Source organism: Panicum virgatum, chromosome 5K, assembly GCF_016808335.1.
Source record: "Panicum virgatum strain AP13 chromosome 5K, P.virgatum_v5, whole genome shotgun sequence".
NCBI classification, from domain to species: Eukaryota; Viridiplantae; Streptophyta; class Magnoliopsida; order Poales; family Poaceae; genus Panicum; species Panicum virgatum.
In genome coordinates this window covers 5,340,369-5,365,076 of record NC_053140.1, presented here as the reverse complement: position 1 = coordinate 5,365,076, position 24,708 = coordinate 5,340,369, and the positions used below count along the sequence as shown (strand labels likewise).

Here is a 24,708-nt window from a genome sequence, read left to right as displayed (position 1 = left end):
CACTGTTATTTAGAGTTTCGTGAATAATTTTGTTTATCCGTAGGACTACTGTTCTACTAATCATCTCCAAAAAACTACTGATTTTTTAAATGTAAATAGATCACACTTTTATGTTTAAAATCGCATTGATACCTTTGAGAATATAATTAGTGCCACAATTTCCTGGGATTATTATCTGCATTTGCTAAAGGTGCTTCATCATAATACTATAACCCAATGCGCGTCTTATTCGGAGTCCAGATTTTGTAGGGCTGCATGTGATTGACCCTTTTAATACAAGTACATGTCAATCCCTATCTTCACTTTTTTTCTGCTCCGGTTGGACTAATCCTGAAAAGGATGCCCAAGTATCATACCTACTCCACACAAGTTTTTTTACAAACATATGGATTGGCCATACCATGCTAGAATGGAAAACTGTTGATCGAGTTGATTCTTCACGCGGCAAGCACCCTCAAGTCAAGACTCAAGAGTCGACTGCCTCACGTGATCTGCCGATCACTTTTGCTCTCCTCTGCTATGTGTTATCCATTTTTCTATGAGCAAAGATCATATTATGATTCCTTTCATAAAGATAATATCAGTGTCTGCAGATCAACTTGTTTTAAACCAGTATAAATTGTGGTTCTTAATTACAGCTGCCAGTTGCATGCCAAAACTTCAAATCCTGGCATTTGGTCAAAAATATGCATGTACTATATGCTAGTATTCAGAAAAGCAGAAGTAGACTAACTAGTGGGTGGTAGGCAGAGCCTGATAGTCTGATGCTAGATCTAGATCATAATGCAGTGAAAACTTTGACAGCTAGTACTGTGCATGGGTAAATCATTAGTCCCTTAACTAATTTGCTATGACAGCACTTAACCATGCTACTCTACTGCTAATCTTTGCTTTCTTTCTCCATTACTTTTCATCATCCATGTAAAAACTGAACAGCTTTTCCCTGATGCCCGCTTTGAGAGCCTCCCTGCATCTGCATGCTGGTGTATCATTGCGCAACACACCATATTTGATCTGCCTGCCAACATACTTGTGAACTAAGCTTACTTGTGTTAATATTCTTTTTGTGCTGCTAGATAACTTAGATTAACTGCGGTAACCAGACGTTTTTACAACTTTATCAGTAAAGTTATCTGAACCTGTATGTACTCCACAGCAGTGGTAACTAGACCTGTTGTTCACTGTAACAGAAGAACAGGAAAAGCCTGCTGTTTTTTTATGGGGTGAAACAACTTACAATGCAATGCCATGGTTGCCTGTCCCAAATAGAAGCCCTAGTTCCCATGTAAATACTCTGCAAGTTCTACTCATTGGAATTACTATCTTCCACGGGATTAGAGGCGCTGTGTCCCGGTTAATTAGGACTGCTCTTTTACCAATGGGAATTTGGAGCGGAGGGTAGATCTAGATCTCTGAGCCTGCAAAACTTTCAGTACGTTGGCAGCGAGTTTTTTTAACCGCGGCTGATGGCGGCTTCCTCGCGATTAACACGAATTACGAGAAAGACAGGGTGACACCATTAGTTTATCACCGCTAGCTGGTGGTGGTAACAGCAGTAGATCTCATCTAACCAAGGACATGTGCTGCCCTCCATCAAGGGGAGTAATAGTGCAGATCTAACCCTTTTGTTTAACCTGCAGGCTGCACCGCAGAGCAGACAGCCGCTGTAAGAAAGAGCTAGGGTTTGTTTATTTGTTACTGCATGACGCTGTTGTGCGTGTCTTGTGTTGCTACCGGCCACTTCACCCCACTAAGAGGCCAGCTGTGGTGTCTCCTTTTACTTTGTTTTATTTTACCCCTTTTCACCTTTCTTGTTTCAACTCTTGGGAGATTCTTGCTTCGGCTGCTTGCCATCCTCCACTGCCGATAATCACTGCGCAGGCCTTGCCGATCTCCCTTTTACAGTTAGACAGTGAGAATTGGTCAAGAATCACGGAAATGTAAGTCGTTTTAGGAATTGTGCTTGTGCATACCAATCAAAGGAGGCAGATGAAACGACCCATTTGCTCAGCAATTCTCTCTCTTTTTTTTTGAGGGTGTTCAACAATTCACTTAAATAACTCGCAAAAAAACAATTCTCTTAACTAGTGATTTATTTTTTATAAAACTAATTGGCCTGAAAAAAATGGCCTATTTATTCTTGAGTGATAACAAGAGCATCAAGAGATGGAGAGGAGTTCGACAAACTGGGCTAGAAAAATTGAAGAGAAGTGGCTGGGGGAGGCTTTGAAATTGCAGGCAACGGGAGGGAGAGTGTAGCTACTTGCCATGTGTCGACGCCCATGTTATTCTAGGCGAGCTGTTGCGTTCCCGAGATATTCTTTGCCCACTGCCACCGCTTTATGCCGCGGCGTGCATGATGAAAGGGCTCTGCAATTGCCAACCGCCTCTTTCGCGGAAATGGTAACAAAACCTGTTGTTGCTGGCACAATTGGTGAAACCTGTTGATGTGCTCTGCTTGCAAGTTCTAACCGTACCAACCATACGTCGCAGGATCACAGCCTTTCCATGACGGCCGAGTTTTTACCTGACCTGAGACCTGACTGCCTGATGCGATACGATGCAACAGCTCGAGACAGTGACTCACCCTCTTCCCTTGGAGGGAGAACCTGTTTGTTGCTGCTGCTAAAATAGAGCTCATTGGCCAAACACCTCCCAGTCTCACCTCTTTTTCTCAGAATCTCTCGTTTCGAGTATGAACTCAAATTCGCCAAAGCAAAAGGCACACACACAACCATTTGGTCGTTGGTGACTCCTCTCTAAAATTTGAAACCAAATCAAAGCCCCTAATCCTGCGATCAACGTAGTTAAATAACAGCGTGGTTAACTGACGGTGCACTTGATGGTTAGGGTCCTGGATGATGCTTTGCGAAACCGGCGGAATAAACAAGTACAGGGGAGGGACATGGGTGACGGCCTGACCCAACCGGTGGCCTCGGATCCGGAGATTCTGCAGACACACATGAGAGTGCCTGCCACACCCTCTCAGAGTCCCACTCCCTGCACTTTACATTGCCAGCAGCTATCAGTTGAGCCTGAACTGAACCCCAGCTCGGCTTGCCGCCACCTAATCCGCCATTTCTCCCTGGTTTCCTGCTCCATCCCTCCCTCCCCCTCTGGCCCTCTCTTTACCACAGCTGACCTCTTTCTCTCTCTTTTTTTCTTCCTCCATTGGCAATTGGCATATAACAATCGCAGGTTTGGCCATGGCGTGCCTCTCCCTTTCTTCTCCCTCTGGTACTAAACCTGTCAGGGAGGCTTAAACCTCGCCACCAATCCACCTACTACTGCTGGCTTTGCAAAGTTGCAGGCCACGCCACTTTCCCGTGGTGCTTCCGGCACAAGCAAGAACACGGATTTGCAAGTGACACCAGCTGCAGCTGATCCTACAGCATCAGCTCACCTCATCTCCTCGTCGATTTCACGGCGTAATTTGTTTCTGGACATGTTTTAGAAGAAGTGTTGCTCTCAAGTGCGGTCCTGGCAATTGGATTGCTGAGCTGAGCTAGCTGGGGAGGGGAGAGGAATGCCTCCTGGTGCGATGGGCAGCAGGAGCCGGAGCAGGTGGAGGAGCAGCGCGTGGCTGCTGCGGTGCGTGCTCGCCATGGCGTGCGTGGGCTGCGCGCTCGCCGCGGACGCGCAGGGCGCGGCGCTGCTGGCGTGGAAGCGCACGCTGCGGGGCGGCGCGGAGGCGCTCGGGGACTGGAGGGACTCCGACGCGTCGCCGTGCCGGTGGACGGGCGTGTCGTGCGACGCCTCGGGCCTCGTCACGGAGCTCAGCCTGCAGTTCGTCGACCTGCACGGCGGCGTGCCGGCCGACCTGTCCGCGGTGGGCGCCACGCTGGCGCGGCTGGTGCTCACGGGCACCAACCTGACGGGGCCCATCCCGCCTCAGCTCGGGGACCTGCCGGCGCTCACGCACCTCGACCTCAGCAACAATGCGCTCACGGGCTCCATCCCGGCGAGCCTGTGCCGGCCGGGGAGCAAGCTGGAGAGCCTGTACGTGAACTCCAACCGCCTCGAGGGCGCCATCCCGGACGCCATCGGCAACCTCACGGCGCTGCGGGAGCTCATCTTCTACGACAACCAGCTCGAGGGCACCATCCCGGCGTCCATCGGCCAGATGGCCAGCCTCGAGGTGATCCGCGGCGGCGGCAACAAGAACCTCCAGGGCGCGCTCCCGCCGGAGATCGGCAACTGCTCCAACCTCACCATGCTCGGCCTCGCCGAGACCAGCATTTCCGGCCCGCTCCCGGCGAGCCTCGGCCGGCTCAAGAACCTCGACACGATCGCCATCTACACCGCCCTCCTCTCCGGCCCGATCCCGCCGGAGCTCGGCCAATGCAGCAGCTTGGCCAACATCTACCTCTACGAGAACGCGCTCTCGGGCTCCATCCCGCCGCAGCTCGGCAAGCTCGGCAACCTCAGGAACCTGCTGCTGTGGCAAAACAATCTCGTCGGCGTCATCCCGCCGGAGCTGGGGGCGTGCACGGGGCTCACTGTGCTGGACCTCTCCATGAACGGCCTCACCGGCCACATCCCGGCGTCGCTGGGGAACCTGACGTCGCTGCAGGAGCTGCAGCTCAGCGGCAATAAGGTGTCCGGCCCCATCCCCGCCGAGCTCGCACGCTGCGCCAACCTCACCGACCTCGAGCTCGACAACAACCAGATGTCCGGCGCCATCCCCGCCGAGATCGGCAAGCTCACGGCGCTGCGCATGCTCTACCTCTGGGCCAACCAGCTCACGGGGAGCATCCCGCCGGAGATCGGCGGCTGCGCGAGCCTCGAGTCGCTCGACCTGTCGCAGAACGCGCTCACCGGGCCCATCCCGCGCGCCCTGTTCCGGCTCCCGCGGCTGTCCAAGCTGCTGCTCATCGACAACACCTTGTCCGGCGAGATACCGCCGGAGATCGGCAACTGCACGTCGCTCGTCCGGTTCCGGGCCAGCGGCAACCACCTCGCCGGCGCGATTCCTCCGGAGGTCGGTAAGCTCTGCAACCTCAGCTTCTTGGACCTCAGCTCGAACAGGTTGTCCGGCGCCATCCCTGCCGAGATCGCTGGCTGCCGGAACCTCACCTTTGTCGACCTCCACGGCAATGCCATCACCGGTGTTCTGCCGCCGGGGCTCTTCCACGACATGCTCTCGCTCCAGTACCTGGACCTCTCGCACAACTCCATCGGCGGCGCGATCCCGTCGGACATCGGCAAGCTCGGCTCGCTCACGAAGCTCGTTCTTGGCGGGAATAGATTCACGGGTCAGATACCTCAAGAACTCGGCTCGTGCTCGCGGCTCCAGCTCCTGGACCTCGGCGGCAACACGCTGTCCGGTGCGATACCGGCGAGCATTGGCAAGATTCCAGGCTTGGAGATTACCCTCAACCTGAGCTGCAACGGCCTGTCCGGTGCAATACCCAAGGAGTTCGCCGGGCTGGTGCGGCTCGGCGTGCTCGACGTGTCGCACAACCAGCTCTCCGGCGATCTCCAGCCGCTGTCCGCACTTCAGAACCTGGTCGCGCTCAACATCTCCTTCAACAGCTTCGCCGGCCGCGCGCCGGAGACGGCGTTTTTCGCGAAGCTGCCGACGAGCGACGTGGAGGGCAACCCAGGGCTGTGCCTCTCGCGCTGCCCTGGCGACGCCGCCAGCAGCCGCGAGCGCGCGGCGCGGCGCGCCGCCAAGGTCGCCACCGCGGTGCTGCTGTCCGCCCTCGCGGCCCTCCTCGCCGCCGCGGCGTTCCTCCTCGTCGGCCGGCGCAGAGGAGCCGCGCTCGGCGGCGCGAGCCCCGGCGACGACAAGGACGCCGAGATGCTGCCGCCGTGGGACGTGACGCTGTACCAGAAGCTGGAGATCAGCGTGGGCGACGTGGCGCGCAGCCTGACGCCGGCGAACGTCATCGGGCAGGGATGGTCAGGGTCGGTGTACCGCGCGAGCGTGCCGTCGCCCGCGGCCGGCGTGACCATCGCCGTGAAGAAGTTCCGGTCGTGCGACGGGGCGGCGGCGGAGGCGTTCGCTTGCGAGGTCGGCGTGCTGCCGCGGGTGCGCCACCGCAACATCGTGCGGCTCCTGGGCTGGGCGGCCAACCGCCGGACGCGCCTCCTCTTCTACGACTACCTCCCGAACGGCACCCTCGGCGGCCTGCTGCACGGCGGCGGCGGCGCCGTGGTGGAGTGGGAGGTGCGCCTCGCGATCGCCGTGGGCGTGGCCGAGGGCCTCGCGTACCTCCACCACGACTGCGCGCCGGCGATCCTCCACCGCGACGTCAAGGCCGACAACATCCTCCTCGGCGAGCGATACGAGGCCTGCCTCGCCGACTTCGGCCTCGCCAGGGTCGTCGCCGATGACGGCGCCAGCTCGTCGCCCCCGCCGTTCGCCGGGTCCTACGGGTACATCGCTCCCGGTAAGCCGCCGCCGAATCCCAGCCGATCGTTCGTTACAGGTCCAGCAGCAAAAGAAACTAAACTGACGGTTGCGATGAATTCCATTTGATCCTGACCAATCCGCGCGCGCAGAGTACGGGTGCATGACCAAGATCACGACGAAGAGCGACGTGTACAGCTTCGGGGTGGTGCTGCTCGAGATGATCACGGGGCGGCGGCCGGTGGAGCCGGCGTTTGGGGAGGGCCGGAGCGTGGTGCAGTGGGTGCGCGAGCACCTCCACCAGAAGCGCGACCCCGCCGGCGTGGTGGACCCGCGGCTGCAGGGCCGGCCGGACGCGCAGGTGCAGGAGATGCTGCAGGCGCTCGGGATCGCGCTGCTCTGCGCCAGCGCGCGGCCCGAGGACCGGCCCACCATGAAGGACGTGGCGGCGCTGCTGCGCGGCCTCCGGAACGACGACGCCGCCGAGGCGCGCAAGGCCGGCGGCGGGTCCGCCGGGGCGAGGCTGGACTCGGCCAAGTGGGCCGCCGCCGACCAAACGGCGGCCCTCCCCCGCCCGGCCCAAGCCCAGTCGCAGTCCCAGTCCCAGTCCAGCTCGATGGCCTACTCAATGTGAGGTCGCGTGGCCTAGCCTAGCCCTTGCACCAAAGAGGAGGAACCCATGGCTCCGATCCGAGGTGTGCGAGGACTGACATGACATGGTAGCGTTAACTGGAACTGGACGCCGTCGAGCCTGTGAACAGCCGGTGGTCGCCGGCAAGGCGAGGGTAGAAGCAGGGTCACCGGCGTCATGATCAAGTGGACCGGCCGGTGAAGGTGGTGTGGGGAAGAAGAAGACGACGCCACGCCGCCATGAATCGAGCAAGCAATGCAAGCAATAATTCCTTGTCCCACTGTACCATACACATAGCTGTAGCGCAATGCATCTTGTACTGAAGTTAGTTACCCAGTCAATTGAATTGGTAATCCGATGAGCGATGAGGCATGGCATGATTGTGTACTGTCCCGAATCATACCGCATCTATCTGCCGTCACTGCCGGCGACGATCCCAGCCGTGCGATGGCGGGATCGGCGGCTCGATCGTTCGGGTGGTGAGGTCGCCATGAGAGGACAGAAACAGGTGGTACGACGTAGAAGAGGATGGCCCTGGTCTTCTTCCTTCCTGAACCCTAGTCCACACCCACATGGTAGCCATGCTGCTTGCATTTGAAATTGTAGACCATGACCAGGCACCAGGCTGCAGCTGATGTGGCTCCTGCACGGCGGGTCGTGCGTGTTCGAAGCCGCCTGGACGGAAAGGGACGCGGCAGCGACTGCCGATCTGAATGAATAGCGAAGCATATTGCTGTCGTCCTCGATTCTTTTTCAATGCGGCCGCCTGAAAACCCGCCACTACTTTTCGAGCAGCCGACGAGCCTACTGATGAACGGTGTGCTGATTGCCGAGCGCCACGACAGCTGTATGGGCCAGAGAGAGAACAGTAGCCAGTAGGGCTCGATCGAATGATCGATGGTAGCATAAAATCTTGCCGACTGCATGCAATGCAGGTAGCTGCGCCCATGATGAGCTACGTCCGGTCCTCCTCTGCGATTGAAGAATGATAGGCCTGCAAATTCTGTTCTAGTGTTGTGTTCACCGTTTCATCATCAGGTATTCAGGTGGGGGAGAAAAGGCGCCCGCGTCGTGCGTCGAAATCCACTGGCCCGGCCACACCGAAAGGGGGAGGGAACATGCCAGTGACGGGCACATTGCAGCGGTTTGTCGCGTGCTCGATCGTGCCCTTTCCTTCTCTCCCGGCCTTGCACACGAGCTATCTCTAGTATTCTCTACTTATCCAGCTAGCTTGATAGCTCTGCTCCTGTCGAGTAATGCAGGAGCAGGGGAGCAGCCGTCACTATTGATCGCTCGCAACGACCCGTCCAGATCAATGATCGTCTACTAGCTGACCACTGGCCTGGCGCGTACGTGCGCAACCAAAAAGGAGTACCCATCCGGCGCACAGCAAATCCCCGGTCCCAGATCGAGGCCGGCCAAGAGCGGCATCGCCATGCCATGGGGGGCCACGATCGACACGGCTACGTTCTGATTGCCGAGTGCCACGACAGCGCAGTGCCGCTGCGCTGCGTCCTGCGCAGGGCCAGCAGCTGGCACAGGGCGGACTGGTGAGCTTGGCGTCTCCTCCACTGGCGCGTGCGGGCGAGAGGCGGCAGCGGGGATGCCAGGGCAGGGCACAGTGCGAGGAGGGGTTGTCTGGGCCAGAGAATGTCTGGCCTTGGGGCGCATCGATCACCGGCCCGACCCCCGCCGTGTGGGCATGATCCTTGATCCTTATTAGATGCACGAACCACGCCGTGCTTGCGAACAGTGGAGAGAAGCAGCAGACTAGCAGCCGAGAGCTTAGCTAGGCTGGATAACGATCTGGATTGATGAATTTACTAGTGCTATTGCTAGGAATAGGGTTATGATAAAGCCAGCAAGCTGATGTTGTTCTCTGCCATGGAAATTAAAACAAGCGTTTATAGAACGAGTTTGTTTTTCATCTTTTTTTTTGAAACGAACGTTAGCTGTACTTCCGAGACTACAGAAATAGTACCAGCACATACTTTTGATAACAATATAGCATAAAACTATTTCTGAGAACTAATTACGCATTATTCTCACGTCCAATGTATTTGTATCACCACGCATTAGCTAGTACCTGTGATGCGTGGGTCCATTTAACGCAGCGAGAGAAAGAGAAAAATCTCTGAAAAGAAAAAAGATGGGAGGGACAAAAGAGTGGGTAGGTCCTGTTCGCTTCTCTTTTCCCGGCTTGTGTTTCGGCTTATTTCTTCTCATATGGTACTATTAAATCAGCTGAAATCAGCCGACTTTTAAATCATCCGAACAGCCCCATAGTCTGCTCTGCGAGCTCATGCACCACGAAGCGGGCTGCGCGCACAGCCCGGCGACAGCGACCAGCGCACGAACGCCCTAGGTAACCCTGACGGCGCGCAACGGGCTCCGGCTGGGGCCGAACCCCAACCTATTTTACCCGCCCGGCACGGTCGGGCCGGCCTCCCGGGCCAAACCAACCCCCCGAATCTTTAGCACCGTCAAAACATCTCTTATTAACGGGCCCTCTCTTCTTTCCACGGTCATCAACAAACCTGGCCGCACACACGGCTCAGGGTCTCTGCATGCACCGCGCAAACTTTGGGCCGGGGCCACAGAGGACACCCGGCCACAAAACCAAACCCAGCGCTGGGGTTTTTTCTTTCTTTCCTTGCGCCGCGGCTTTCTTTCCCGCGCGCCGCCCGCACACGCTTGCGTTTCGGCGAGGCTGGCTGACACGGGCTCGAGCAGAATTCCTCCGACCCACTCTTCAGCCCTCCTGAAGCTGGAGTGACAGGCAACGCGCGACCGTGCCTGGCTGACGCGGACGCGGAGGGGGGAGTAGTTAAGCTGGACGTTGCCGGGCTCGGCGAGCCGTGTGGTACTAATAATCCGGGAGGAAGTCGAGGGTCGTAACTCGTTTTCGATTTTGTTTTGCTGAGGGAAAACTCGGTTTCGATTTCGGGTGTCTGCAGCTGTGCTGCGGCTCCGTCGCGTTAAAAGCCCGCCATATTGGGCCGGCCCGGCCTCCTTCGTGCCCCAGTTTCCTGATCGGCCCACGGTGCAGAATTATTCATTTTTTATACTTTTAATTATTAATACACGGCAACGGCAATGTTTTCATCATCGTGAAAATAATGGGAGGCAAAGGAACGCGGCCCACTAAGAGCCTGTTCGGCTGACCGCATGAATAGTATATAACTGGTAGAATATATATTATTTTGTGAGAGAAAATAAGCTAAAACAAGACAAGAATACAAGCCGAACAACCTTTTATTTTTGCTGGGAATTTGTTAAGTTATTCAACAGCACCACGCTCCACGATCACAAAGATTGAGCTGTTTCAATAAGATGTAGATGGGTACAAGTAAATTTCCAAAAACTAATGGCGAAATAGCCAAAATCATCCCTCAACTATCGCTCAAGGCTCAATTTCGTCTCTGAACTTTGAAAACGTCCACTTTAGTCCTTGAACTATGCTAAACAGGTCAATGTCGTCCTCGTAATGATGTGGCGTGCCATCGTGGACCGCCAAGTCAGCATATGATGGAATTTGACCACGAAATTGAATATGTAGGGCGGAATTAACATGGGAGATGATGAGGTATTGACCGTTAGATTTTATTTCAATGGGGAATTTGTTCTTGACGGGTAACAGATGCAGTATTGCAATGGAGATTTCCGGGCCTGGGGCTGTGAGCGAATCTGAGTTTAGCTGGCTCGAGGTAGAAACGGTATTTCCCATTATATGATGACTGGGCGCTGACTTGGCGATCCACGGTGGCACACCACGTCGTCAGAGGATGAAATCGATCCATTTAATATAGTTCAGGGACTAAAATGGACGTTTTTAAAGTCCAGGGACGAAATTGAACCTTGAGCGATAATTGAGGGATGATTTTGTCTATTTCGCCAAAACTAATTAGGGCACACCACCGAAACACACTGTAAATGGACATATGGATACGGGCCGCGCTATACATATGGGGATCAAAACACTCTCTGTGGATTCCGTCATGTATACATTACTCAAGAAAACAAAAAAAAAAAGATCAGAAGAAACCAACAAGCCTCGCATTCGTCATTACTAGAAACCTTTGCTCGCCCGCACGTGGCTGGGCTCAAAACCATCAGCAGTAATAATTAATCAACTTACTAGCTAGCTACCACCGATGCTACAGTAGTATCTGGTCGATCGGCGGTGGTCGAACTCCGGCGGCATCCACGGCGACTCCTTCTTCTTCCTCTGTATCTTCTATGTAGTATCTGCTTTAATTTGCTCCATCGTCATGGTGGCGTGCTACTACGGGCAGTGGACGTTCCTGCCGGGCCCGCCGTAGTAGAAGTAGTTCCCCCACGCGCGGTTGTAGCCGCCGCGGATGTCGTAGCAGCCGGGGTGGTCGGCGACGAGCCGGAGCGCGGTGGCGGGGACGAGGCTGTTGTCGCCGTCGACGACCTGGACGTTGCGGAAGTAGGCGGCGCGGTTGAAGCCCTCCCGCGGGAAGTGGCCGCTCCCCATCTCGGTGGGCGTGTGCGACCCCGACGGGCGCGAGTTCACCACCTCGCCGCCGAACTGCACCATGTTGGCGTGCCCGCCCAAGTGCGTGAACAGGAACGACGGCCAGTACCCCACCAGCGGGCCCGACCCCAGCTGCAGCCACCAGTTGCCGCGGTGTGGGTCCTGCGCGCGTGGGCGGGTGATGAGTTTAGTTTGCGTTCAAATTTGAATTTGAAGAATTTTCAAAAAAAAATTGAATTTGAAGTAGCTGCGAACATTTACACACACACACACCTTCCATATGAGCAGGCTGATGTCGAACTGGCGGCCGTTGTAGACGGAGGTCGGCGAGATGGCGGCTCCAATGGCGATCCGGCTGTTGGTCTGGACGAAGCCGGAGCAGTGCAGGTTGTAGCACCCAGTCTCCTGGTACGCATCGGTCTGCCAGGCAACGTTGCAGCAGTTGCAACGGTGGTCAGTATACTCTAGGACTAGTTACATACACTCTGTGAAACTTACAATTAAACTGCTGAGGTCTGAAACTAACGTTTACATCAGTTCAGTAAAAGGAACAATGCGAGCCAGCTGCTATCATTTGCTCAGCTGAAAATGTTACATAGTACTGAACTCTTTTGCAAGTTAGTTTATTTTCAAATCTAGATCATGTGCCATCGCCTTTTAATTTTTGGTGTTACACAATGTTTTTCGTAGTTGCAGTGCATGGTAACACACAATGTTGGCTTAGACTTCATAGTAGATTTCAGGAACGACGACGACTTACCGTCCAGTACGTGAAGAACCTCGGGTTGCTATCTCCATACAGCTCAGGGCTCACCTGAGTAAAACAAAGCAAGCAGGAAGTGAGCACCGTCTCCAGCAGAATCAGTTTGACCGACTCTCATGCAATGCAACCACTAGAATTAGGCTCTGTTTAGTTGAAACGCAAATTTTTTTTTGAAAAAATCTTGCTAATTTAAAGTACTAAATGAAGTCTATTTATAAAATTTTTTGCACAGATGGATTGTAAATCGCGAGACGAATCTAATGATACTGATTAATCCATAATTAGCGGATAGTTACTGTAGCATCACTGTTCCAAATCATAGATTAAATAGGTTGATTAGATTCGTCTCGCAATTTACAGCCCATCCATGCAAAAAAAATTTGTAAATAGATTTCATTTAATAGTCCATGCATGTGTCGAAATATTCGATGTGATGTTTTTTTTTATTTACAAGGTTTATAAGTTGGGAACTGTACGGGTCAATGTGCACACATTGCCAAACGAGATCACAGTGATGGAATCTAATTAATGAGCACCAGCTCTGCCTCTCCTTAATATACTACAAGTCAACATACAACCACATGCATGCATCCTGCACAGGTAGGATCCAAGGCCGTGTTTAGTTTCAAATTTCAAAATTCCAAAAAATTTGTAAATCATTTGCATGATGTATTAAATGTAGTTGGAAAAATATCGCATTAAACAAATGGACTGTAAATCGCGAGACGAATCTAATGAACCTAATTATGCCTTGATTAGACACTAAATTGCCACAGTAAAGCTACAGTAAACACGCTATAATGATGGATTAATTAGACTCATTATATTTGTCTCGTAGTTTACAGACGAGTTCTGTAATTAGTTTTGTGATTAGTCTATATTTAGTATTTCAAATATGAAAAGATTCCCTCTCAAAATTTCAAAAATGGGAAATATGCTATCATTCCATAAAGTTTTCAGAGAAGAAACCCACTACGGTGCTAGTTACCAAGCATGCTTCAAAGTCAGAAGATTCTGAGCTTGTGAATATTAGTCTCATGGGCATAGATTTAGAGAAGTCGTCATCTATCCACGCTGTTCTAGAGAGTTTGCAGTAAAACTAGCCAATATCTTGCTCTAGGATCCTCAAATCTCAAATGGATTTCAGCACGCTTGCAACACATGCGGCCGAATTTTGAAAACTTTGACCACCAATGTCCAAAAAGCACTGAAACTTATCCTACAAAAAAAAATCACTCTGCGATTCTAGCACAAGAAGAGTTACCATGTGCTGGTTTGGAGTGAGTAGTTTCCAGTTTCAGGTTTACCAAAAAAAAAGGTTGCTCTGCACTGTCTTCCAGTTCAAATGCTTTTGCTCAGCGATACTATACGCATGCAACGCAAGCAAAGAGACATGCAAAGTTCATTCACATCTGCCTGGCTGAAGGTAGCCAGCCCACATTTACTGGTGTCACCAACCGGGCAGCCTGAAGAACTGGGCGCATGAATGGCCTTTTTCAGGTTTCAGGACTGACGCGAAAGCACTGCGGGAACAAGCAAGTCCTTTAATGGACGCGCCAATCACTGCTTCGGCAGCCAGCCCAATAATATTTTTCTCTCGTACCATTCCAATTCCAGACTCACAGCTCTGGACTGCCGAACACACTGATTCACCCGTCTAAAGGGCGCAACTTCTGTAGCGGCAACGGCAGCAGCTCCAGCTCCTTGATCTCCTCTTCAATTTCCTCAACCACACCCCTAGCTACTGCCTGATGAAGTGATGAGTTGAAGACATGCATGTCTTCTGAACATTTTCAGAGCAGAGATAAATCTGAAGAAACGGTGTCGCTGATGATACGTCAACAATGTTCTTGCACACGCCGAGATGCTAGGAACAAACACGTACGGCATGATCATTATTGTGTATGCAAGGAGTACACAGATGTGTAGTTAGGGTGCATTTGTACTTGAAGATTATGGGCGTTGGTGACTGTGGGTGGAGGAGCTTAGTGGTGGTTAACTTAACGTACCTGCCATCCGGCCTCGATGGTGTTGAGGTCGTTGCCGAAGGAGCCCGAGATGACCCAGATCTGGGAGAGGCTGAACTCGGCCGCCGACGCCACCTTGGCCGACCACACGTTCAGGCTCGCCTTGGCGCCGTAGAACTGGTCCCCCGTCACGTACCCCACCGCGTGCTGCCGCCGCGCCGCCCCAATACAAGCAGTAGACATCGTCCATCAGATAGCTGCTGCTGATCGAGCTAGATAGACATTGCTCCTCCACACTGCCATGGCAATCAATGTACTGTGCGGCTACTGCACCAGCTAGCTGAGCTGCGTGTGGTGTGGTACTCCACTAGGAGCTTGGACGGACGACAAACTTAACCGTGAGACACGATTCTGGTTGGGTAATAAATCACGCAGTTAGTGGTACTGATACCTGCGTTAACTCCCCAACTAATCAGATTTAACGCAGCAGCAGTACTGATGGGACACAGCTCTTTCGAGCAACAGTGTGTCCTGAATCCTGATGCGTTTTGCAGTGCTAACGACGCGAATGGCGAAGTGGAGGTGGAGCCATGGGGCGAGGTGAGTGAAACTGTGAAAGCAAGCCGACGACTCAACTGACCTCGTGGCCGCTGCTGGTGGAGTCGCGGCGGGCGTTGCTGGCGCGGGGCTTCATCCCGAACCGGCGGGCGGAGCCGACCCGCAGCACGTCCCGCGCCGTCGTCCGCCGTATCGGCACCGTCCCCTCGGGGCACCGCTCGCCGCCGTCGCTCCACGCCTGCGGGAAGAGCGCCGCCGAGGAGGCCTCCTCCTCCTCGGCGGCGGCGGCGCCCTTGGGCACGGGCCTCACCGCGGGCTCATCCTGCGACCGCAAAGACGACGACGACGTGTGCACGTTACAACGAGACATCTGATGAGCAGCACATACACGGCAGGAACAGAAACAGCAATGCGAATGAGATGGGCGCAGGCTGAGGTGGAGGTACGAGGAGGATGGTTTCACCTCGGGCTTCTGGCCTCGGAGCTTGGGGTGGTCGAACGCCGGCTGCCGGTGCGACGGCACGCAGTGGATGATGTCACCGTCGGGGCTCTGCATGCACAACGAGCCAAGACCCAAGATTACTCCAGGAAGACGACGACGAGCAGAGCCAGCGCCGAGACAAAGGGGCAGGTAGGTAACAAGAAAGATTGCCTGGATTGTCTTGTTCGAGTCCTTCTCCATCCTGGCCATCCGGGACACGATCCTCCTGTACGCTGCCCGCTCATCCCCGGCACGGAAGCGCGCGCCCTTGCCGCCGTCCTTGTTCGCGGAGGCCAAGGCGGCGGAGCACGAGACGATGAGCAGGAGGAGGAAGGGGACAAGGGAGGCAATGATTGGGACCCTGGGATCCTTCCTGCCGCTGCTAGAAGCCATGGACCGACCTCGGATTATTCCTTGGTAGCAGCACGAGGGGAAGGTGTCGTCGTCCTCCTCCTCCTCCTCCTCCTTGTTGTTGTCTGTATCCTGTTACCACTCAGCTCCTTCCTCCTCCGGAGCTGTCGGTATGCTCGCACATTGACCTGCTTGTCCTCTTCCCCTCTCGCCCTCTCCACCCTCTCGAGGAAGCGGAGGAGGGGCGCTATAAATACATCCGCGTGGCGTGGCCGAGGAGGCGAGCTGCTGGCTGAGCTCTCGGAGCGGAGATCAAAGCTCTCCGTGCGAGTTGGTTGGTAGGCCGGGGGAGCAGAGGAGGCAATGCCGAATTGATGATGAATTCGAACGCGGAATTCATTCAGCTGCCTGTTGCTGTTCGGCCGGGCTCGCTCGCCTCCCGCTTTTTCCGAGGAGCCCCCACACAGTTGAGGTTTGCAGCTCCATGGATGGATGGATGGATCATTTCTGTTTCGTTTTTATATCCTGCCGCTGTCTCCCTCTCCACATTCCCCCTCCTCTCGGCTCTCCCGTCATCTCTTTCTCTCTCTAGACCTCTCTCTCTGGTGGGCATCGTCATCAAGAGGGTCGTGCTGGGCCTGCCGGTAGAGGTAGTGGGGCTGAATAGAGTGGCCGCACGCTGTGGAGTGTGGAGGTTGCAGTAGCACAACTTTGCTTGATCTGGGCACGAGCGAATAAATAAAGAAAGGAGCCAGATGAGATGAGAGAGAGAGAGAGAGGGCTGCCTGCCTGCCTTTCTTTTGCTTTGCTTTTGCTGCAGAGAAGAGGAGAGAGAGAGGAGAGGAGGCAGGGCGGGGTGGCGGGCATGTGGCAGGAGGAGGAATTTTAAAGGCACGGCAGTGGAGTTCGTTTCGATCGATCGGCCCCGGTGCGTGCAATCATGCTCAAAATCGCTTCCTCGCTCGTAGCTGCCCTTCCTGCCTTGAGTAGTGCCTGCGATTTGGGCCGCTCCGTTTCTTTGACAGTTGAGTTCAGACACATCTGAATCTGATCGAGCTTCCGGACGAGAGAATGAGATGCACACTTTGTTTGTCATACATCACCCTTGCTTTCTTGCCAAAATCAAAGGGGCTGGTTCCTTTTCTTTCGTTTTGCTGATTCAGCTTTTCCTGCAGCTAAAATTCTGCTCAAATCAACAGTGCTACTCACAAGAATTAGACCAACTACATATCTCTGAACATTTCTCAAACAAAAACTAGCTATGAATTACTCTGACGATGACGAAGAATCTGATTGCCTATGCAAAAAAATATTTAGCCCGAATATACATCATGCCGTGTGCCCCTGTTGATACTAGTCTTTTACCAATTTCAGGGCACATGGGTGTTGCATTATATGTCCATACATCACACTCGGGGGTGTTCAGCTGTTCACCAGTATTGGTTGGTAGCCAACTTACTGTCTATTACTGTAGTAGCAGTGTGCTGATGATCTGGCGCACACTACTGGCCTCCAGAAGCTGCAGTCTGTACATATATACTCCTACTCCCAGTAAGTGTAAGCCACAACCTAGTACAAGTCTGCACATGCAGCCCAGCTTCTCTTTCGGCATTTTTTGGTCTCACTTTCCCCTCCTTTTCCTTAACAAAAGGCATTATGCCATGCAATGGCATCATAGCAACCTCCACAGACAGTCCTTCGCTCCCCTGGGAAATCTGTTGCTTCATTGGCTGGCTGTCTGGCCTGCTCAAAGTCCCTGCACTGTACCACTACAAGGATCATAACACCCATGTCTCGCTCTCGCAACCAAAGGTTCGACCGATCATCCACCATGATCCATGGCACGCATACCTGCAGTACCATGAATGGATCTCACTCGCTGCAGCAGGAGGGTGTAGGTGTTATGATCCAAGCAGGCAGGCCAGGTCCACTGCAAAATCTGCAACCGGTGAAGAGAGCGCAAGCGCCATGGACAGGGCAGCCGATCTTGCCTTCAATTCTTCAGTACTCTCCCCATTCATGGCAACACCAACAGGATGCATCCTAATCTTTTGGCATCTCTCTCGCACCTAACACCGCAGTGAATCGCGTTCGTTCATAAAGGTTGCTTGTTCTCGTTGAGGGCCACTGCAGCCCGCAAGAGTGTGATGACTGATGAGGGCCACTGCCTGTTGGTTGGCTGGCTGGCTGCTGCCTTTTGCACTGCGCGCAGGCCACGCTGGGTGTGGGGGAAAGAGTAGGATATCTCATGGGGTGTTTAGTTCATTTTGCAAAATTGTGTAAAGATGTAAAGAGAACATTTGAAGTACTAAATAAAGTCTATTTGTAAAACTTTTTGCATAGATGGGTTGTAAATCGTGAGACGAATCTAATGATGCTAATTAATCCATGTTTAATCAATAATTATCGGATGGTTACTGTAGCATCACCGTTGCAAATCATGGATTAAGTAGGCTCATTAGATTCGTCTCGCGATTTACAGCCCAACCATGCAAAAAGTTTTGTAAATAGACTTCATTTAGTACTTCAAATTAGCAAGATTTATTTCACCTTAATGTGTTTACGACTTTTTTGCGTTTACATGTAAAGATCTAAACAGAGCCTCAGTGTGGGAGGAGCAAGCAGCAAAGCCATGGTGGCTGCCGGCTGCCAGCTGTGGTGAGATCTGGGGAGATCAGTGACTTGGGTTCCAGTGCCATCCTACTGTCTAATCCATGTTCTTTTAGAATGACTACACTCCTTTCCATGGCCTCTCAAATGGATGTGCCAGAGCCCAGAGCACTCTCATGGCGCTTGCAGCTTGCCCTCACCTTTTTTGCTCATGGAGGATGGCATGCGTGCTCCCTTGCCTACAATTTTCATGCACACCACCATGACGCCACTGACCAAGATTAGCCTGTCTGATTACTAGTACTAGTAAACAAGTAATCACTTTTTTTAGTTGTGACTAGGGCTGCAAACTGATCATTTTGTTCCTCTTTATAGCTTCACCTTTATTTTTCTTCCCTGTGGAGTATGCTGACCGAGTTACTGTATAAGTGCAAACAATATAATGCATAACTGGAGAAGAAATTCGGCAGCACATGCAGTCACATTCTCTCCCTTTGTGCAAACATGGGGGAAAAGATATAAATATAACAATGACGCTGGTAAACAGTTGATCTGAATCTGAACTCTGAAGTCTGAACCGGCCTGATCGTCTGAAAAATTGGTTGCCAACGGACTGTCCGGGTTACTTATTACTTGGATGGCGGCAAAATTCAAAACAAAACGGCATGAGGGCGTGTTTAGTTCGCGAAAGTTTTTGGATTTGGCTACTTTAGCATTTTCGTTTTTATTTGGTAATTAGTGTCCAATTATGTACTAATTAAGCTTAAAAAATTTATCTAATCATTTTCAGCTAAACTATGCAATTAGTTATTTTTTAAATTATATTTAATACTTCATGCATGTGTTTAAAAATTCAATATCTTGAAAATTTTTGGGAACTAAACCGGCCTTGAGTTTACGTAGAGATCCGGTTGCCAGACGATGGGACTTGTCGACGTTGCCGTGGTGACCTGATCGTAGGATCCGGGAGCGCAGGATCCACGGCGCCTGCGCAGGATCCGGGAGTTAAATCCGAGTATCTAATCAGTTCAGTACAGCCGCTGTTAATCTGACGCGTCCTGAGATTTTTCTATAGATGAAAGTTGGTTCCCACCGCGCACGGGGAGGCTGTCCACGTCTGTCAAAAAAATTTACGTTGCCGGATGGTGAATCGATGGCCTGTAGTCATCCCACACGCATACTACTGTGCCAGTAAATATCTTCGCTTCCCCACCGACGGCGTCGCCCTCCGCTCTCTAGCTTCCTCCTCACCTCCCAGGCGCCGGTGGCCTCCTCCGACGAGCCAGCGAGATAGGCGGGGCCGGCCAGATCCGGCGGCCTCTTGCTCGGGCCATGGCGGCGCCAGCCAGATCTGGCGGCCTCGAGCTCCATGCGGCTACGGCGAGCGGCGGGCGCGCGGCCGGAGCGTCGCCTGCGGGCGCGTGCAGTAGCAGCTCCCCACCCCCACCCCACGACGGAGCAGGGCCCCGCCTCCGACGGCGGGCCTGCGCGCGGGGCGGCAGAGCAGGGCTTCGCCCCCGTGGCGGGCCTCGCGCGCGGCGGCCGCGTCCTTGTCCGCCTCGTCGACCTAGGCGCGCACGGGCTCCTCCACCGCGTCCTCCCGAGCTCGCCTCACCGGCACGCCTCCAGCTTGGTCCTCCTGCGGCGGCGCCCCTGCTCGAGTCCTGGGCCCTCTCCGACGCGCCGCTCGCCGCGGCGGTCTTCCGTCTCTTTGTGGGCCGGCTGGCCGACATGGCGCGGCGCTCGCTCTCGGACCGGCGGCCGTGGACGGAGCTGCTAGACCGCTCGGCCTTCTCCCGCCCGGACTCGCTCTCCGAGGCCACCTCGCGGCTGCGCCGCAACCTCGGCTACTTCCGCGTCAACTACGCCGCCATCGTCGCCTTCTTGCTCACGGCCTCGCTCCTGGCGCACCCCTTCTCCCTCCTCGCCCTCCTCGACATCCTCGCCGCTTGGTGCTTCCTCTACGCCTTCCACCCCTCCGACCAGCCCGTCGTGCTCTTCGGCCGCACCTTCACCGACCGCGAGACGCTGCTCCGCCTCGTCGTTGCGTCCGTGCTAGCCTTCTTCCTCAGCACCGTCGCTTCGCTCATCATCTCCGGGCTGCTCGTCGGGGGCGCCATCATCCCCGCGCACCGAGCCTGCCGCATGCCAGAGGACCTCTTCCTTGATGATCCCAGCGCTGCGTCCAGTGGCAACACCACCACCAGGCTGCTATCCTTCCTTGCGTCGCCCAGATCTGGGGTTTGACGCCTCCACGACTGGTAATATCCAGTCAAATCAAAGTCTTAAAATCGGGAGAGCTCTGGCCCCGTAGCTGCAGCAGAGAGCTTGTGGTTCCTATGGTACTTAACTGTGAGTAGCTATGGATATGCGGATCTGATTTTAGTTCTATTTTGTGTCTCCAAATGTGCAAAGATCTGCTAGAGCTGTACTTCTCTTACATTTCACCAGAAGCTATACTGTGGATCTACATAACACTCCTATTTGAATCTTCATTTTAGAAGTTCTTCATTTTAGGGATTATGTTAACTACGAAATTAAAGAACCACTGCAGGTATACACCTTGAACTAATCTGCACATCATAAAAGCTTGTTTAATTAGCTTTTCCTGGTATCTCACTCACCATTTCCTAGTTGATTTGGTCATGGTTTCACATCACATCATATTAACTCACAAATGCTCACCTCTTCTTTTTGAGTTTTTTAGTGCCGTGACAATTGGGAGCAACTTCTGGAGAGCATCCCAATAATATCTGAGAACAACAGGGTTGCTGATTCAGCATTTGGTCCTACTATGAAGGTACTGTCATCTTTAGAATGTGACCTTTTGTGTTTCTCCTTTTTGTACCACTATTTGTTTTCAGGCGATACAGTGTTTGTGTCTAACAGCTGCACTAGCATTTCATCTACGTCACCAGTTCGGTACACATTTTCTTACAAAAAAAGCTATTTGACTGTGATTAAAGTATAAGTTTCTTGCAGAAGTTTATCATCATCTTATTATGTTGGTGTTATCTGTTTCAATAGACCAATTTATTCTGACCATCATGTTGTGTGCGGGTAGTCAGGTTTTTTGATAAACGAAATTGTTTATTTGATGGGTGGAAAGGAAACAAATTTATTCCAGCTTTCTTTACAAGTGTTGACACATTAATTGTCATTCTCTATTGCTTAGCTGCTGGTCATGGCTTTCCTTGAACAAAAAAATGCCTGATAGCTGATAATAGGCATGAAACTGACTTTGAGAATGGCAGAAAAAAATAGTACAACTGCCAGGCCTCACATATATATATATTATTTTCTAATTGGTTTATTAAAAATGGATACTCTTAATGCTGTGTTATTGGTGCTTTGCAGTTCTACCATCCTTGGGAATAAGTTCGTTGCCTGCTAGGTAAGCTTAAGTTAGATCAAATATTTGAACTGGAAACAAGGTTTCACTCAGTTTTAGTGGTATTATGAGTCTGTGTACGTAACACATAATCATATTTGGCAGGTCCCTTCCATTTTTCCCTCTGTTAATATTGCACCTTACTTCTTTTGGAGCCCTGCAGAGCTATGTGTTCCTGCTACTGCTGATGCCTTCCTGTATAAATGATTTTGTTGAGTTCATGCCATTTAAATCCTTGACCTCAATATTTTGTGTTGCCACGTACTACTGTAAATAATATGTTTACTTATGCTGCAATTATATCAATTTGCAGTGCTTGAGTCCTTAAAAAAGTAGTGTCTTTTTTGTTTCTTTTCTTCTCCATTGTTGTATCATTTTCAGTATACCTTTTCCAAAACCTATTATGTTGCTCTATGTTGTTCACCTTCACAGCAGAGTACCTATTTCCATCATTCGTCTCTGATCCACCTTTTGTTACGTGAATTTTAGGACCGTTATCTTCTTCATGTTCTGAATGAGAGGCGAGAGCATGATCATGATCTTTGTGTGCACCTGTGAATCTACTAGGCTCCTTGCTCTCATGTTAAGGAATCTTGGTTTCAAAGCTATGTCTATCAGTGGCCAAATGAGTCAGATTTACTTTCTTTGACTTAAATGTCACACACAGACAACTACATGATTATTTCATTTAGTTGGCTAGACCTCTGTGAGGTTTTACATGTCTTCTCTATTTCTTCCCTTACTCTCTAATTTTTTGGTCCATTTTTCTTTGTCAGGATAAGGGGTGCTTTGAACAGGTTGTAAGCAATCATAGGGGTCTCTGGGTGGCATCTCCATAACAGTAAGTTCTCTAACTAAAAGAAAAAACTATGCTAATTTGATAATGCATGATTCTGTCCAAGCAAGGATTTTTTGTGAGTTAGTTAAACCTTGAATATATGTTCTAACACCAGAAAAATCAGCACCAGCATCAGTGGCTATTAAAGTTTAGCTGCCTACTGCTACACCAGTTTTGCACTTAATTTTTCTGTTGTCAGCCTGATTGCTTCTATAATGCTGGATGGATTAATTTTTCTGTTGGCAGTCTGATTGCTTCTATAATGCTGGATGGACCGAAGATATGCGCGAAGTTGTTAATTTTCTTCATCAGGAGTATCCAGAGGCTCCACTATTCACTGTTGGGACAAGCATAGGTGCCAATATTGTAGTGGGTTGAGTTTCTGCCTCCCTTCCCCTTCCTGTGGAAAATTTGCTGCAGCTGTATGTAATAGCTTAAGCTTATTTCGATTTTGTCATGTATGTTGCCCATTTAGGTCAAGTACCTCGGACAAGAAGGTTAGAGCACCCCTGTAGCTGGTGGTGCATCTACTTGCTCACCCTGGGATCTGCTGGTAAGTGACGATAGTCAATTAATCTAGCAGAGCTGCATCCTTATTTTTCCCTCGTTTTACCATAGTTCTTTTGTGCATTCGCATTTTGGTTTGCATCTCAACTGTACTAAGCATGTAGTTTCCAAATACTGTTACTTCTATGCCCATTCACTTACGCATTACCTTCCCTAATTGTCTTAGTTAACAAGCTGCAAATGATGCTCTTGTAGTACTTCAGCTTACCAACACTACACTTTGATCTCCACTGAAAATGTACATGTATATTTTTTAATATGGCAATAGCACTCCAATTATGCAGGTGACCAACAGATTTATTTCACGCAAGCTTGTGCAGCGATGTTATGACAGAGCCCTTGCAATTGGCCTCAAGGGATATGCAGAACTGTATGTACATGTTAGGTTCTTCCCTACTAAGTTTTATGAACGATTTTCATTGCTTATGATCTGTCTCTACCTTTATGTTTTCCTACTGAGTGCTGACTAATGTGTATTACTTACTGAAGAAATCCTTATCTGGTTGCCCATGATGCTTTGCCTCTCAACATCTCTACCATTTAGAAATTAGCGTTACTTCTTCTACGTGTAACAATGCAAATGAATAGTGCAAGATGGAATCTATTTTTGTTCCATACTCAGTACTTTTCCCATTGTCTTACTTTTTTGCGCTGCACTCCTGCCACGAATACATCTGCCCGATGGCCCATTTACTCATCACTGTCGTCCACATGCTCGAAGCTGCATGGTGGGTTCTTCAATATATCCTGGTCGCTGCGTACCAGTACCTTAGTAACTTGAACCTGCACGAATAGCGCATGCCACTAGAATACGATCCTCAGCTTTAAATTTATTTCCTCATGTACTATGCAACCTCCTTCGTGCTCAAACAAATCACACCTCTTTTGCACTTGATGAACACGCGCGCCAATGGCGCGCCTCATGCACTAGTTTACCAGGAAAGGTGAATGCGGCGCGGGCAGTCTTCCTCTTCCATCCAACGCAGGTTCTTCTGCTCTTCTTCCTTCGTGCCATGCCGGGGACATGAGACAACAGATGCATTTTTAGTGATCGAGTTGCACAGCCACAGTGTCACAGTGAAGAACACAGTGCTTGCAAGATGAACAGTGGAGAGAGACTCAAGACTCAAGCGCGCACATTTTCCTTCTGCAAGCCGGGATCCTAGTACTGACCAGTCTCCATCTCTGCATACTACTCGCTCCTCCCTAGTATGGCGACTTGAATAGGCATGGGCCTGCTGGAGATGGGGGCTCCTGTCGGTGGCAACTAACCTGCTCAGCTCTGCTCTTTGCCTCTCAAATCTGAGCCCACAATCTCGTCGCTAGAAAGATTGCCAATTTGACATGGTAGCCGATCGGGAGACACGGGGGCCGCCCACGACGGTGAGCAACCGGCGCGGCGGTCTCAACCCATCAGGAAAGGAAAGGGCTCGAAACCATCCGCATCAGGAGCTCAGCAACTCGCAGGGCCACGGCCATCCATGGCGCCCGCTGTCCTGCCCGACTGCCGTGCCGTTGGTTGGAGGGCTTGGAGCGGACCGTGCGGGTGCGGGGGCAGGTCAGGATGCCCGCATGGCGATTGGAAGCCATGACAGGCCAGGCTAGCAGCAGTCAGGTCTGGTGGAGCTGCTCCTGGGAGGACGAGGACCAGATCACCGGCACTGCGGGGGAGCTGAGTTGGCAGTGTCCCGCGTG

At 51.9% G+C, this 24,708-nt stretch overlaps 3 protein-coding genes across 10 annotated transcripts; 2 read left to right on the top strand and 1 right to left on the bottom strand.

The window, feature by feature from the left end:
- The first annotated feature begins 2,954 nt into the window (after positions 1-2,954).
- On the top strand, positions 2,955-7,363 carry LOC120705857 (leucine-rich repeat receptor-like serine/threonine-protein kinase RGI4). Its single transcript, XM_039990394.1, has 2 exons — positions 2,955-6,395; positions 6,508-7,363. The coding sequence occupies exons 1-2, from the start codon at positions 3,527-3,529 to the stop codon at positions 6,987-6,989; spliced, it is 3,351 nt and encodes a 1,116-aa protein (XP_039846328.1). The 5' UTR covers positions 2,955-3,526; the 3' UTR covers positions 6,990-7,363.
- Positions 7,364-10,908: 3,545 nt separating this feature from the next.
- Positions 10,909-16,194, bottom strand: LOC120705856. Of its 2 annotated transcripts, XM_039990392.1 has the most exons (7): positions 15,428-16,189; positions 15,239-15,325; positions 14,858-15,097; positions 14,260-14,424; positions 12,248-12,301; positions 11,761-11,907; positions 10,909-11,649 (listed from the first exon to the last, which is right to left on the bottom strand). In XM_039990392.1, exons 1-7 carry the CDS (start codon positions 15,647-15,649, stop codon positions 11,272-11,274), a joined length of 1,293 nt encoding a protein of 430 aa, XP_039846326.1. In that variant the 5' UTR covers positions 15,650-16,189; the 3' UTR covers positions 10,909-11,271. The 2 variants fall into 2 exon arrangements, with proteins under 2 accessions (XP_039846326.1, XP_039846327.1); XM_039990393.1 differs by lacking the exon at positions 14,260-14,424 and having other exon boundaries at positions 15,428-16,194.
- A 3,709-nt stretch (positions 16,195-19,903) lies between these two features.
- LOC120705855 (PRA1 family protein B2-like) lies at positions 19,904-23,541 on the top strand. Of its 7 annotated transcripts, XR_005688083.1 has the most exons (7): positions 20,514-20,569; positions 20,925-21,017; positions 21,575-21,611; positions 22,385-22,449; positions 22,693-22,815; positions 22,922-22,999; positions 23,298-23,541. XR_005688083.1 is itself a non-coding variant. In XM_039990390.1 (4 exons), the coding sequence occupies exon 1, from the start codon at positions 19,949-19,951 to the stop codon at positions 20,462-20,464; it is 516 nt and encodes a 171-aa protein (XP_039846324.1). In that variant the 5' UTR covers positions 19,904-19,948; the 3' UTR covers positions 20,465-20,569; positions 20,925-21,017; positions 21,575-21,611; positions 22,098-22,355. The 7 variants fall into 7 exon arrangements, 2 of the variants coding, with proteins under 2 accessions (XP_039846324.1, XP_039846325.1); XR_005688085.1 differs by lacking the exon at positions 21,575-21,611 and having other exon boundaries at positions 20,536-20,569; XR_005688082.1 differs by lacking the exon at positions 20,514-20,569 and having other exon boundaries at positions 20,848-21,017.
- The last annotated feature ends 1,167 nt before the right edge of the window (positions 23,542-24,708 follow it).